Source organism: Typopeltis vanoorti, chromosome 7, assembly GCF_054136105.1.
Source record: "Typopeltis vanoorti isolate ZY-2024b chromosome 7, IOZ_Tvanoo_1.0, whole genome shotgun sequence".
Classification (NCBI taxonomy): Eukaryota; Metazoa; Arthropoda; class Arachnida; order Uropygi; family Thelyphonidae; genus Typopeltis; species Typopeltis vanoorti.
Genome location: NC_143555.1, coordinates 137,501,637 through 137,518,259, shown reverse-complemented (window position 1 = coordinate 137,518,259; position 16,623 = coordinate 137,501,637). Strand labels below are relative to the sequence as shown.

Sequence of the window (16,623 nt, the reverse complement as noted above, 5' to 3'; positions counted from 1 at the left end):
TTATTTTCAGGTAACAAAAAAGTATGAAAATATGTGTAGTAACATTCAAAATGAAGTTAGAAGAAAATATTGCGGTAAGTTGCCGTAACATTTTTTCGCTTTTTTTTTTTTTTTTTTAAGATTCGTTAAGAGGTATCTGTTACTGTGTCAATATCCAGCGCTTGACCTTTATTTCTGCTCCAGGCGATACGTGTGTGTTTAATAACCGCTTGCTTTATTCTTTCCTGTAGCTATGTCAATATTGACATATCGACGATGCCCTGTAGTGTGAAAGGATGGGGTTCGAATCCCGTTATAGGAAGAAGGACGTTTATGAGGACTTTTCAGTTGAAGGAGAGTTAGCCATCTCATGTTAATATAACTGGATGAAAAACAGGCAAACCAGACAGAACAACGCATGCAATTTACAGACAATACACTGGTCTTCGTCACTTCGGCCATAAATCCATATAACCAACCAGCCAAATCTGTTCTGTCAGACTTCTTTGTGGAAGAGGGATGGATATAAGGTATAATAAAGGTCAAACAAGAGTCTTCAAGTTATTCAGGTGTGATTTAGGTTTTTTTGAGACAGCACAATACTGTGTCGTCTTAACAGAATTTTAACATCCTACAAAAGAAGTGCCTTAGCAATTTCTGTGGTAGTATTGCAAATCAAAATGAGGCAAAAACAACATAATTAGATGTACTAGAGGGGGGAAAATGGGGAAAAAATTAAATGTCTTTCTTTCTGATACTTATGTAAACAAGAGTTCACTTATAAAATATCTTTTTGACATAAGATTGGTTCGGTACTGAACAGAGGGTTTTTTGTCCTTTTGAGATTTCTGCCTGATCTCTGATGAATACCAACAGTTCGAAAAAGCTATCAGGCTAGTGAAACAAAAAAAAAAAACACTAACAAAGGCTCGTTGGCAAAATCTGTATTTTAAGTAGCTACTATGCCGAAAGTTATATTCTCATAAGATCTCTTGATAAATTTTGAAACTTTTTAGTTTCAAATCTTTCTATAAAAATGACAGAATAATAATGTCCTTTATATTCATAAATTTCTTTCATTCCGAAAAATAATAAAAATATATTTTAGCAGTAAGCATGGGTAATTTTATGTCCCAAAAACAAAGTTTTTTTTTCAGCCTTCGAAGTACACTTGATTCTTCTGATGTTACCAATACCAAACTGTCAACTTCCTTTGCCAGCCACTTATTTTGCTTTTTCGCAACTACTCTGTTCATTTTAATTTGAAAAGATGACTGTTGAACTTCTGTTGCCTTTGATATCAGCCATCACCTAAGAAATCACAGATTCTTTCTCAATCTTCAAAGAGCAACTTTCTGATGGCTTGCATTATCCATTTAATTTACTATTTTGAGTTTCTTACAATCAATAAAGCACGTAGAAATTTGGCAACTTCTCTTCCCACCCACCCCTCCCTGAAATTTAGACTTTATGCAGACATCATATCAAGCAAAATGATGTTGGTGAAAGGCGAAATTGCGCAATTTGAACTACGAGGGAGTGCTGGAAAATTATGATAGGAATTTAGATAGAACCATGTAACTTACATTATTCTACATATTCCTCCCTCGAAGTGTTACACACTTGTTGCAATGCTTCGTTGCAATTATCAGAAAATCGCAATTTTTTTAATCCTGCTCTAACTTCAATAATTAAAGCCTTCGTAGCTCAGACAGTATAGACGAAGCCGTTTGGTTGGAAAGACTTGGATTCGATTTCCGTCCATGACATGAGGAATTCTTTATATGGTCTCCTTCGATTAAAGGTGAGTTAGCTAGTCTCATGGGATGTATAGGGTTTTTTCTTTTTTCACTCGGAAACTCGGGTTTTTCGTCTTTCTCGAACAGGCAAACTGGCCCCGTGAACACACACGGATCTACAGCCATGAATACTAACAACAACAACGTGGAAAAGATAGGGACCTCACCACATGTCGTAATGCCTGTAGTTAACCGCGAGTCAAACCATCGTAATCAACCTCCTACATAGGAGATGGCACTTGAATAGGAATGGGAACTTCAATGATTAGTGATAATGATACGCAGTATAAAATCGTAAGAGAAATAAATAAATGGATTTGATTTCATGCCACAAATTTTTCAAATAGGGTTTCACAACAGAGCTTCATCTATTCTATATTCGAAGATTAGCTCGAAGTGATTTTTTTTTTTTTGTTATTTTCTTTCCCTAAAGGGTTATCTGCATGGTCATCACTTTCATGAGGATTAAAAAAAAAAAGACACCGAAGACTTCATTGTGAAGAAAAAACACACGTATTAAAGTAATTACTTTATTTATAATTATGAAAATAGCACTGGACGTTTCGACCTCTGTTCGAGATCATCATCAGGAAAACATACACATGCACAGGACGCAAGATACGAGTACGACACTACACAAAAGTTATATCATGTAGTTTGTGTCCTGTGCATGTGTATGTTTTCCTGATGATGATCTCGAACAGAGGTCGAAACGTCCAGTGCTATTTTCATAATTATAAATAAAGTAATTACCCCAGCACTTGTCATTTTGTCTCCATCAATTCTTCACAATAAATGACGACCACTTTCTTAAAAGAAAGAATTGACATCGAAGACTGATTCAAAAGACATGACGATGCCTATTCCCAAAAGGCATTCGATGTCTAGATGCAATGTTAGAAAAGAAGATCGCTTGACTACAGCCTTCTCTACCATCTGTATATAAATATTTGTATATCTACTCGCTTTGATTTTATTCAGAACAGATATTAATTTGCATCTCGTCCTTGTGTTATGTAAATGTGCTGCGTGTCTAATTCAAAAAAATCACAGTTTTTCTAAGAAATCTGTTTTGACGGCTTGTGACGTGATTATTGTTCCTTATCGTTTGTTATAAAATGTCACATTTTCCCGACCCCATTTGCTCGATTTTTATCACGTCATTTAAGGGCGAATCCCAGTTTTGTTTCTCCAAATTTATTGTGCTGGTTTCATCTTTGTAACATATGGAAAAGACAGCTGCCACGTGATATGCTTCTCCTCAACCCTACATCAAATGTCAAAGAATAATTTCCTTGTCCTTCAGCACTAAGTGTCTCACACCCAATGATTCTCTTGACCTTCGCTAGCGAGCGAACGGAAAATTATTGAGCACTTTGATTATAAGATGAGCACTAGTCATTTCGTCCATATTAAATTAAAACCATCAATAATTTAAATTTTTCTTCATTAATCATCTAATATCTTTCTAAGTTTTGGAATAATATTTCTTTGGTATTTTTTCGAGGATTATAAGCCAACAAATGGCAATAAATTTCTTCTTGTGTTAGCACAATATGTTTTACAATTGTTCATATATATATATATATATATATATATATATATATATATATATATATATATATATATATATATATATATATAAATATATATATATATATATATATTTATATATATATATATATATAAAGCTACTTCAGTGTAAAAATATACACATACGACTATCTCCCAGTTTCTCTTTATATCCTGTTTTTGTGTTTATTTAATGAGTCATTTTGTTTTATTTTTATTCACTCTTGAACGGATTATTTTTCAAATGTAAAATATGTAATTCAAATAAAAATGATTCAACAAACGAAATTCCATATCATGAATAATTCATGTTAAAATATTTTTTTTTTCTTTTTTTTTTTTAAAGGTATGATAGCAGCCATGGATGATGCAGTTGGCGCTGTTGTTGCAGCATTTCGAGAACATCGAGTTTGGGAAAATACTCTCGTTATCTTTACCACTGATGTAAGTAATTCAGAGTGACCAATGAACAATCTCTATCAAAACGAATAATGATTAGTGTTTTTTTTTTTTAATAAAAAAAGCTCTTTGGATTCCCGATGTGTTTGGAAATATGACCCCTACATCTGTCATTATTTGCATGACATCGCATTCGGTATATCTGCTTCACAAATTTCCAATCCGTTTTATCGGCACATGTGCCAATGAGGCAACATAGAGAGAGAGAGAAAGAGGATAATACAAAGGAAGAAGCGGTTAATTCAAAAAATAAAACATTTTTGAAGTTTATAAAAACTAGCCAAATGATGATAATAGGATAGGAAAAGAACTTTGATCCGTCTGAACCTGACAGTTTGTCTGTTGAAAGTTGTTGATAATAATGATATTCGGCGTATTTAAATATTGGATAAATACAGAAAAACCTCGCTTAACACGGATTCGATATGCGCGATAATCAATTAGCGCGATTGAGTGAAATGATACTATTTCTCGCTTTAAGCAAGTGATTAATCAGTTAACGCGATTTTTTTTTTTACGTTACGAGAAATTTTTTGCCGTCAATCTGCAGCGAGCGGAAAAGCTGGAAGTCATTAAAGACGTGAAAGTGGCGTTAGTAATACAATGATTGTGCGAGACCTGAGATACAGGTCAGGTAAGAATAAGAGCAAAGAATACAAAGAACAAAGAAAAGTTGCTACTGCTTCGCTTCTTTAAACATGCAGACAGTGACCCGAAATAGAAGCCATTTAATGATCGAGATGGAGCGTCTTCTATCACTCGGGATTGAGGATTGTAACCAAAAAAGAATACTCTTAGTACAGGGAATATTTAGGCAAAAGCTCTCAGTATTTTTACCTCATCGAAAGAGACCAAATTTCGAGAGGAATGTGAAAGCTTTACTGCGAATTTAGGATGGTTTGACCGTTTTAAAAATCGAAATGGACCGCAAAGCTTAAGAATAACTGGGGAATCAGCTAGCTGATGAATATTCTGCGGCCAAGTTTCCTAAAGAATTGCAAAGCATAATTCCGGAGGGTGATTATGGCGATCAACAGATATTTAACGTCAATGACATTGTTCTCTTTTAGAAGCGTATGCCAACAAAAACTTTCCTAGCTAAAACTGAAGCATCTCAATCGGGATACAAAGTATAAAAAGATCATCATACGCTTTTATTAGGAGGCAATGCAGAAGGCGACTTTAAACTCAACTCTATGTTAGTTTATCGCTGTCAAAATCCAAGATCTAGCATTATTGAAGAAATCACTACGATTGGAAAAGAACTTGGATTTAATGAACTGGATAATGAAGATGGGAGAAACTTGCTCGATTCCCATTCAGAACAGTTAAGCGAGAATAATCTCCTTCACCTAGAAGAACAGCGTGCATATGAAAAAAGATAAGGAGTGCGAACAAGAAGAGAATGTTACGACTAAGAAGCTGAGGTTACGACAGAATATGCTAATAAAATTTTGTTTGATGCTGATCCTGATATGGAACGAAGCTTCGAAGTCCGCCGAATTCTTGATAAAGCAAATTGCCAGCTATCGCAAATTGCATGACAAGAAAACGTCGAGAACGATTCAAACATCTTAATTTTTTTTTTATAAAAAAGGAGCTCAAACGTTCAGACATTAAATAAAAATGTAAGCAATTGATTTTTATTAACTTTGATGATTTTATCCTCTAAATATAACTTATAATTTTTTTTCCAAAATTTACGCTAACTGATGGATGGATTATAATTATTCCTATTGTTTGTCGTATATTCGCTTAACGCGATTTCGCTTAGCGCGCATAATTGATGGATTAATTAATCGCGTTAAGCGAGATTTTCCTGTACTTTTTTTCTATTAAGTTTATTCATACGATATGTAGGCCCTTTTCTACATTTCTTAGCTGAAGAATACTGAATAACATCAGTCAATATTTGCTGTAATTAGTTTTTTTGCATATAATTATATGGCATACCATTTTAGTATAAAGTCTTCTCTTCGTTCAAATCATTACAAATTAATTTCATTTTTTTTTAAATAAATATTAATTTTATTAAGTAGCAATGGGTAGAGTAGCGTATCTAAATTATGTCGTTAGTTTAAATTCATGAAAAATAAATAAAAAAACGCACAATGCAAGTATATAGAAGATGTACTTCATCTATAAGGACAGAATTGTAAACAATGTCACACACAACAGGGAAATAGACTCTCGCTAGGTTCCGGTGCAGACCTTCTCATTTCCTACCGATGACCTTCGCAAAGAAATCAAAACATATCCTAAGAAAATGCTGGATTTCTTCTATGTAAGACGTGTCGTAACTATGGAGACGAAGTAGCAACGGAGTTTAACGTATGCCGGATAATTGACGAATCAGCGTTAGTTCAAGCGATCACCTCAATCTGATCTTCAGGTCAGACTGGGTTAGTCCAGTGATAAGTGAGCGAGTCAAAATTAGCGGTTAAAAAATAAATACAATCAAGAGTCAACAGTAGTGACTTTAGCCAAGTATTGCAACGAGTCACTGACTTCTCTTATTATAGGAATCATATCATTTTTTTTTTTTTTATAAATCAGACTGCTGTAACTACGGTTGTAAACTAAACATTATCAATCCATTACATTTGTTTGAAGGAGGTGCTCAACAGGATTGAACGCACCTACCCAACTAGAAACGTTATTAAACCCAATCAACAATACTACAAATAAAAATGATGTCAGCAAAGTTAGCTTCTTCGCAAAAATGCGACAGCGCACACTACAGGCGTGTCGGGCCGCATCGCATCGCATTGACCTTGCTTGTGACTACACGTTTCCTAGAATAGATACCTCCGTACTTCACTTGCACTCGAAGCTGTCGACAACCGCGGCCTGCTGAGTCAAGGTCAGCGCGTATTGGCCTTGATTATTTAAAAAATATATTATAAATATTTTATTTTGTTTTAAATAATTATATTTTAAATATAATTATTTAAAAATATATTCTTGAACCTATTTTTTCTCCTGCTAACCTGGCTTCCTGGAAGTTGTTGCAGGACCGCTCAATCGATAATAAATTGATAAAAACTATTGCTGAATACAAACGGGATCAAGTTATTAATTTTAAAAACGGAATATATTTATTTGGAAATTTTAATGGTAGAAAGGCAGAAGCTTTGTGACATTTTGTCAGGTGGGAGGAGAAAAAAAAACGGAATTGTTAGTTAAATTAAAAAAAAAAAAAAACTTATCTGTATTTTTATAATTATACTAATTAAAAGTTTCCCTAATTATCTATAAAATTGATTAATTATCTGTAAACATTTATAATTAAAATAATTGATGTTACCGGTGATAAGAAAAATTAGACTAATAAAATAAGAAACGTTAAAAAATATTTATTAGTCTTTCCTCCTACTAATATTTATTAATCTGTTAATTAAAAACTGAAGTTTAGATCCTTGCGATATTTTTGATGAAACAGATTTTTTTTTCTGTTATATAATATTTATGCTAATTTTATTTATACTAAGATTACCAATCAATTTCTTCGGTACATTTCAAATGAATTAATTTTTTTCGCAGATTGAAATTATATGCGCGCACGCACGCACACATACACACACACACACAGTATATGCAAATCAGAGTCCTCTAGTTTCGTCGAAAAAAGTTGTTCATCCCGGCCTATTTTGACAGACAATAGCGAGGTAAGCGTTTTGTTGGATAACTAGGCTATGTTTTTTTGCTGAAACATTTAGTCTGTTTAAATTTCTGCTTATAAAAGGTTAATAATACTGCAGAGTCTTGTTGGCTTAATTGCACAAAGTTAGTTCATGTTATCCGTCATTTTTGACATATATTAAAAATGCAAGAACTTACGTCAGTATTATCCCTTGAGACAGTTATCCTAATGGGAGATTATGTAAATATCGTTACCAGACGAAAAGATAATAATAAAAGTACGTGCCTGTTAACAGTTAGTTGGGAAATAAATTAACTAAATTAAATAATGTTCTCCGCTTTTCATATTGGCTGTAAATTCACTTATGAATATGTATTTTAAAAATCCGCTGCTATAATAGACTTATGGTATTTGTATTCTGTAGATTTTTATTTTATTTTTCCTTTGTGCTATAAACTAAACTCAACCAAGGCAACGGGAACCATCTTACTCATAACCATTTCCCTAGTAGGCCATGAAATAACTATCTAGGGAAATGTTTGGAGGCATCTGCAGCTAAAACCAATAAACGGAATGAGGCCAAATTTTATATTGAGACTTTTGAAGGCATAGGGAGATGATTTCCGCAGAATAAAAAAATTGTACCAAAAGTCGTCGATAGGGGAAATTTTGGCGCTGGTGGAGCTGAAGCCAGTCAAATATTTGTAGTAAATGCGGGTAAAAAGGATTATGCAAGTTTTACTGTGCGTACGTGACAGCAGCGCCACCAATTCCACTTAAAAAGAGATCGGGAACGTTCAGGCAGTTATTCGAATGAACTGACGAATTGTGCTCAATATGTGTCCTACCTTGCCTCAATTGCTTTATTTGTTAAGTTGTTTTACCTTAAACAGTGCAATGCTGTAGCGGCCCTTCGTGAATTTAGAAGGCTTCATAACCTGCGTACAGGTCCTATGTCAGCTGTAGCACTGAGAGCTATCATTAAGAAGTTTGAAGAAACTGGATCGCTTGGAGTTAGACCTGGCAGAGGATGGAAAGCAGTGCAAGAAGAGACAGTAACAGATGTTGCTACTGCGGTGTTCGACGACACATTTCTATTCCATTTTATCTGCCTTTAATGTACCTTATCCGCTTGTTTTCGGCTCCACCAGCGCCAAAATTTCCCCTATCGGCGACTTTTGGTACTAAATATATTTTTTTCGAGGAAAGCATCTCCCCATACCTTAAAAAGTCTAAGTATAAAATTTGGTCTCATTCCGTTCATTGATTTTAGCTACAGATGCCTCCAAAGAGGGAAAGTTATTTTATGGCAACCAGGTACTTAAAGACAGCGTTTTTGTTGAACTTTCTGCTAGACCAGCTTATGTTTTGTGACATTAGTTATAATACAGAGGCGGATGAACTACTGTATATTTAACATTAAATCAGTCATAAAATTAGTTTTCATATTTTATAGAGGGCGCAATTACTCATACGAAGGTGTCTTTTATATTTCAACATTTTCTAGTGCATACAGTATCAAAACCAAGTTCAATGTTAATTTCACACACACACACACACACACACACACACACACACACACACACACACACACACACACACACACACACACACACACACACACTCATAGAATATGATTAATAGTTTTAAGCGTCATTTTTTTAAATAAGTAATAATTAGTTCTTGTTTTCACTCCTAAACAGAATGGCGGTCAGATTAGAGCTGGAGGAAATAATTGGCCTCTGAGGGGTAATAAAGGTACCTTATGGGAAGGAGGAACGAGAGGTGTGGCATTCGTCCATGGCAGCATGTTAAAAAACAAAGGTCACGTAAATAATAAGTAAGATAGTTTCTTTTTAATTATCAGTATGCATGTCTGACCAATAGTAGGCAACGTAGAGTATGCGCCTTATATTCAGTTAATCAAATGAAAATTTATCGATTAAAATAATATTTCGGTATACATTGTTTTGATGAAAATTGATTTTTCTGTGTTATTTGATTAGAATAATTTCCTTATTTCAATTATGAAATATGGAAAATTAAAGAAATTAAAGAAAGTCGTAGGCCTTAAGAGCATATAACGACTAATGATGATGATGATGATGATTACATATATATTTGTTATGAAACATTTTCTCATTTTGTGCTATTTTCATCAGAACCAATACTTATAAAAGAGCAAATATTCCCCTTGAAAAAGCCCTTATAAGAGATATTCCTTTGAGGCTGATGTGAAGCTAGGGAGGATTACTACATATGGTGCCGATGTAGTGGAATGGTGAGCAAATGAGACAGGATATCGATTTAACGTCTACAAATGTATAAGTCAGCAATAGAGTCTGCACCTTTTCAAAGTGTAGACTCTATTTTTGAAAACATACCGCAGGAAATGAAGGAGGCATGGAATCTTGATGTGATAGTGGACAGAAATTTGAAAAATCAAGAGAAATATTGCAAACCAGATAAATACAACTCAAGGAATTGCTGGAATGCTAAGAAAGACACTAATCAGAACGGATATAAAGTAATAGCAGTTCCACTGTATAAGGTCCTGATACGATATCTGGACTATTGTGCTCATATCTGAAGGAGAGGTAGAAAAACTTTGGAATTGGTGCAAAGGAGGTTATCAAAATTGATTTCAAGGGGGCGGAATGTTGGCTGACCGAAGTCATGTAATCTACTAGATAGAAAAAAAAAAAAAAAAAAACGAATGGATTACATGACAGACGTTTAAGCTGTTGAAAAGTATATTTTTCAAATGGACAAGGACCAAGGCTATTCTTAAAACTTTCGAGAGGGAGTGGGGACTAGAGCGTGAAAAGTTTTAGATGGAGAGTGGTGAATTGCCTGAATGTGTTCTGAGATGCTAAGAGTGTGAATGAATTTAAGATTTAGTATTAAATTAAGATTTAAGATATATATATGTTGATAGTTGGAGTAAGTCTGACATGATGAGTTAGTAGACTAGAAGTTTGTTGTAATAATAGAGGGAACTTATTGAGGGAATGCCATTTGCAGAATCATTGAATAGAAAGAGAAGAGCTGGATACGACTGAGACAAGTTAGTAAGGTAAGGTTGTTACCTGATTAATGTGAAAGAGTTTTTCATAAAATGGAGGGAGATAGGGATTAAACCAGAAGCCATCCTGTGGACAAGAACGTGAGGAGCAGGTTCTTTGCATGGAGAGTGGTTTGTGAGTGAAATGCATTACTTAAGAGTGTCACGAGTGCAGAAACGGTGAATGAATTTAAAGGCCAGTTCAGTGAGCTTAGTGTATGACCGTAGGGCCTCTCATGATCAGTCCTTGGGCTGATGGTCTTTTAACTTGACTAATTTTAATAACAATAATGATAATAAAAATTCCTTATGTCATGATGAGAATTTCAATATGTTATATGTCATAAATTTGTTTAGAACATTATAAAATTATATATTGACTGAAAAGTTAGATAGGGTAAACGGCCCAGCCCTATACGGGAACAACATAGGCGTTAGCTGATTTTTTTTTTTTTTTGAAACGAAATGAATAGTTCAGCTTTTTGCTAATTTCATCTAAAACTCATATACATATAATGCAATGAAAATTATGTTACTGGATTAAAAGAAAATACAAACAAATTATAAAATGTGACGTCATTATATTCTCTGTGCGTTTATTTTTTAAATTTATTTAGCGAAAAATCCAGCAATGATGGAAGTTAAAGATGAAACACAAACAAGTTAAATCCCGAACTGAATATTAAATTTATTAGATCATTAGATGTGGAAATGATATTTCTTAAGAAAGAAGAGTTGCTTTAAAAAATAGTAATAAGATATTTATATATTGGATTGTGTGTGAGAGGGGGGATTGACAGAATTGTACTTAATGCTTTTATTTATATGTGTCTTACATTCTAGCTTAATCCATGCTGTGGACTGGTTTCCCACAATACTAGAGGTCGCTGGCGCAAAATCACGTAAGCCTTTTCTACAAAATAAAATTTGTGATACAGTAAGTACTTTAAATAAATAAACAAGACATACTACATAAATATGCTACATACATATACATAAATGTACAGATATTAAGTAATATTTGTACTGATAATAATATTATCAGTAGCACATATAAGCTAGTTATGAATTATTTATTAACAGCAATGGTAAAATTTATAACGCTTGTGGGAAAAAAATAGAAAATGGATAAAATGGATGACTAAGAAAATCAAAACGGAATCACAAATTTAAAAAAGAAGTTACGAAAAAAGTACAGAATGAGATGTGAAGATGGAGACAGATTTATTAATATGAAATTCAACGAGACAGGCGACTAGTATAGAAGGGAGAGGAAAATTGCTAAAGAAATAACAGTATCATTGAAGAGAATCTCGAGGAATTTTTTCGTTGTGTATCAGCAGGAGAAAGAATGATTATGGACCAATGGTCTTACTAAATGGAATAGATGGGTCGACTGTCTAGAGCGAATGACACAGTACAGCTGTTTAAAAATGTTTTAATAGAGTATTTCATTCATTCTAGTGAAGCTGCTTCTATTTCAAAGGGATGGTAGGATTGACACGGATCAGAAGTGAGTAAAGTGGGCTCTTCAGAATACCACGTACTCTGAATGTCGACATTCAGTATGGGTCATGAAATTTCGCCATGCGATTTAAAGGAATGTGCTCAAGAAATAATAGCCTCATTGACCTGGCTGTTTAATGAAAGCTTTGCAACTGGAAATGTCCCTGAGGAATGGAAGGACAGTGAGCTATTGCAGAACTATTGAAGATAGAGACTATAGAGAAAATCAGATTGTATTATTTCTGTGGTTGTTCAGATATCGGGCGGAAATGGATTTGTTAGAAAGATTAAATTGTAGTGGTTCAATTGTATAATGCGCTGAACAGACCACATCTGGACTACTATGGTCAAATCATATCGGAGGAACTGGCAAGAATTCGTACGCAGACTAGGGCTTATGATAGTAATATTATCTGTAAGATCAGTACGGATTTGTTAGGGGGTGTTCTTATTCAATAATCTGGTTATTTTTATAATGAAGTAACAAGAATTAATGAGAAAAAGGCATAGACTCATTTTTTTTTTCAGGGGAATCGAAGAAGTTGCCATGAAAAGTTGATGTTATATGAGCTGAGATATTAAGTTGGTGGAGTACAGTGACAGAGTTCGTCATCTGATAGCTACTAAGGGATTGTGTATGGGTTAACAATATCAAGGAAAAGAAAAGTTACCACCGAGGTTTTCGAAGTCTCGGTATTAGACTCGTATTGGACTTCAAGTGAGATATTCTGTTTTTTGTGGAAAATGTGAAACTAGTGAAAGTTATTAAATGTGGTGCTTATATGATGGTTCTTCGAGAGAATTTGAATAAGCTGGGAAGATAGGTAAATGCATAGGGTTTAGTAGGGCTAAATGTAAGGTTTCGAACTTTGGGATCTGCCAGTGGCAGACTGCATACTGTGTATGTTGAACTATGATGGAAGAAGTGGATGTGATACTGGATATTGTGGGTGATGGTGGATCGAAATTTGAAATTGAAGGGGTATGCTGCACAAGTTGTAAGCACAACTGAAAGGATTACTTCAGTATTAAGAGAACATTAATCAGCAGGGATGAAATGGTACTGATTCAATTGGATAAGCCCCTGATCAGGCCACGCCTGCTCAAATCACCGGAATTTGGAGAGAAGAATCAACTATCGAGAAGTTGCAGAGGCTGCTCCGTGTTAGTTATGGGGGATAGATTGAAGTCGTAATCTGCAGAGTTTAAATAACCTCTTCTACATACCCTACATACTACATACCTTCTTATTGCACCACCAACGGAAGTGGCGAATAGGAGGGTATGTAATGTATATAATTGTATAATGGGATAAACCTCTCTTTCTCTTGATGAGACTTTGAGACTCGAAAGTTAATGCAATAATAATAATGATAATAATAATATACTGCCACTCATACACACACGCTACGCCATTTATTTTCCTTTTTTTTTCTTTTTTAATTACGCGTATGCTGGATGAACAAAACAAATTAAAAAAAAACCCAACAACCTTGCTACCACCTCGTGAGATCTACTCATAATACTTGATACCCTACGAAAACTATAACTACACACAGTAATCCATTATACGATTCGTATCGACGAGTCAATATAATAGCATACATTTCTTTCATCGCGACTTTGATATATCAGCTCTCTTTGATAGACTGCTGAGTTACGCCCACTGTAGATGGTATTTTATTTAATTTTTTTTTTCCAGCTCCAGGTATCGATGGGATGAGCCAGTGGAATGTTATTAGTAATAATGGCGATCCAGTACGACGTGAATTTGTTTATAACATATATGATATTTCTCCACCAAGAGCTGCACTGAGGCAAGTATTCAATGTATGATCTGTCTATTTATATAACAAAACACTTTTGTTTGACTAAGATGGGTGTAACATAACGGATATGCTTCCTGTTTGTACCCCTAGTGGCCCCCAACTGCAAGTGTTAGTTTCCGTTGGTATCCGAAAGATATTGTCAATAAATTATAGTTAAAAAAATTAGTATTGAAAAATGGTGGATTCCAGTGTTGAGTCATTCCATGTGAAATTATGGATTGACTCAACACTGGAATAATTACAGTGGAATAATAATTACTCAACTTTGAATAATTACAGCTTCGAAGGGCTTTTATGCCCTTCAAAGCTGTAATTATTTATTTTATTTTTTTTTATTTAGAAACATTTCATTAACCAACTTTAAATATACTTAGGCACTGCTATTAGAAGATTTTAGTATCTGAGATAATAAAGTTTATGATTTTTTCTTTATAACAAACATAGCATTTGCGTATGCTACATGAATTAGATTTTTAAAATATTGTTTATAATTTCACTTTTTAAAACAATTTTCAATTTACACTATTTATTTATGTTGATTACCGTCTTCTTTCTAAGTATCTATCCTTCTCCGGTTAACAGAAGGCAATTAAAAAATTAATTCAATTTTAATTTGCATACCATCTAAAACACTACGATGTGTTACATTGCGCATGTGCCACAGCCCATATGCACAATGTAGCTTTGATGATTCCCAGTGTAACTTCGGTATTGACGCCGCTGATTAAATATCTACGTTAATCCGTTTAATTGAATACTTATTTTGATTGCGAGTAACCAGTCAATCGTGATCAACGATTGAACATCTTGTGATCCAGTATCGAGAGCTGTTCATTCCATGATTTTACCAAGTCTGCTGAGGTAATCCTTGAGGTATGTACGCATTAATAGGTCGTTCTCATTACAAATACTGATATTAAAAGCATAATATCTGCCATTATACAAATATGCTTTCATTGATTCCAGATTGGGAAGCTATAAACTAATTGAAGGCTCTCCTACAAAGCCAGATGTAGATTTTTCATTGGATAGTGACTCCGAAGCTGATGAAAGTCGATGTGGTCATCGCCAGAAATTAAAAACAAAAAGATGTACTCCGAAATTACTTCTGTACAATATCGATAGTAAGTCTAATTACACGAGATCCCTTAACTACTATTACTATTAATAATAATAATATATTTTTATTGATTTCTAAAATATTTACACATATACAATAATCGGACCTTCGTAGCTCAGTCAGTATAGACGAAACCCTTCGGTCGTTAAGACCTGGGTTTGATTCCCGTCAGTGATGTGAGGAAATTTTATCTGGTCTGTTTCGACGAAAGGTGAGTTTTTTTCACCCGGAAACTCGGATTTTTCGTCCCCCAGAACAGGCAAACGGGTTCCGTGAACACACATGGATTACAGTCAAAAACACGCCCCAGGCATATGCCGGAACCGATCCCGGATAAAACTTGGGGGGGGGGGAGCAAACTCTTCAGTTTCTTCTAGCCTAATCCCACCAATATAATACGACATTGGATATGTAACCATGCGGAAGTGAATGACTTTACATTTACTGACATTGAACTGACACCCATTTTCCCTTGCCCACAATTCCAGCCTATTCAAATCATTCTGCAAAGACTGCATATCAGCAGCATTCCTGATACCCTCCCTATCTTTGCATCGTCAGCAAATAACTGTATGTCGCTTGTCAAATCCTTCCCAATATCATTAATGTACAGATTGAATAACAGTGGACCAAGCACTGATCCTTGTGGTACACCACTTGTTACCTTAAACCTTGCAGAATCAGATCCCCCGTATACCACTTTTTGATATCTGTCAGTCAGCCATCCTCTTATCCATGCTAATATTGTATAGCCCAAACCCATTTTCTTCAATTTCTGCAGCAGTCTGCCATGCTGTATTCTGTCAAAAGCCTTAGTAAAATCCTAAACTATAATGGTGTATCCATTCCCCTTGTCTAGTTCAATGATAACATTGTTATAGAATGTGAGCAAGTTGCTAAAACATGACCTACTCTTAGTAAACCCATGTTGTTCATTACAAAGTAGAGATTCACTGTCAACCCATTTCTGAATGCGGGCCCTAACTAATTTTTCCAAAATCTTCATCACTACACCTGAGATACTAATTGGTCGATAGTTTGATACATCAGTCTTTGCACCACCCTTGTGCAATGGAATTACCATACATTCCTTCGGAATCTTCCTTGTTCTGAGACTCATATTAAACATCCTGGTCAAAGGAATGATCAATTCAGCTGAACACACTTTTAGCACACGTGCTGATATTCCATCAGTCCCTATTGCTGGATTCTTATTCAATTTGTGCAACAGCTCTAATACCTCGGTCTCACACACCTGCGTTTCTTCATCTAGTGAAGAGGTAACAGTGAGCTCAATGTTGCGTTCACCAGGTTGATAGCTTTTAACGAAATGGGCACTCATTAACTGAACAACCTCTTCTGCATCAGTAACCCCTCACGCCATCTGGATTTAGAAGAGATATTCTTTCATATTCATTTTTTCTTTTACTTGCAGCATATCGAGAGAATTCTTGTGGGTTATCTTTAGCACGCAGAGCCAGTTTATTTTCATAATCAGACTTTGCTTTCCGTACAACAGTTGTGACTATTCTAGCCTGGTGCTTATAACGTTCATAACGGATGTCATCCTTATGCAAACGGTATTCCTTCCACATCATCCTTTTCTTACGATTCTCTTGCTTAATAAGATTACACATTCATTTGACTCCTAC

The 16,623-nt window shown here is 34.7% G+C and overlaps 1 protein-coding gene across 1 annotated transcript in view; it reads left to right on the top strand.

Annotated features, from left to right (window-relative positions):
- The window catches only part of LOC150105112 (arylsulfatase B-like), an 80,385-nt gene that overhangs the window by 51,225 nt on the left and 12,537 nt on the right, over nucleotides 1–16,623 (top strand). Inside the window, exons 8-13 of the mRNA XM_090395498.1 lie at nucleotides 11–74; nucleotides 3,697–3,794; nucleotides 9,156–9,292; nucleotides 11,360–11,418; nucleotides 13,725–13,839; nucleotides 14,818–14,975. Coding sequence (XP_090251624.1) covers nucleotides 11–74; nucleotides 3,697–3,794; nucleotides 9,156–9,292; nucleotides 11,360–11,418; nucleotides 13,725–13,839; nucleotides 14,818–14,975 — 631 coding nt within the window. The remainder of the gene's footprint in view (nucleotides 1–10; nucleotides 75–3,696; nucleotides 3,795–9,155; nucleotides 9,293–11,359; nucleotides 11,419–13,724; nucleotides 13,840–14,817; nucleotides 14,976–16,623) is intronic.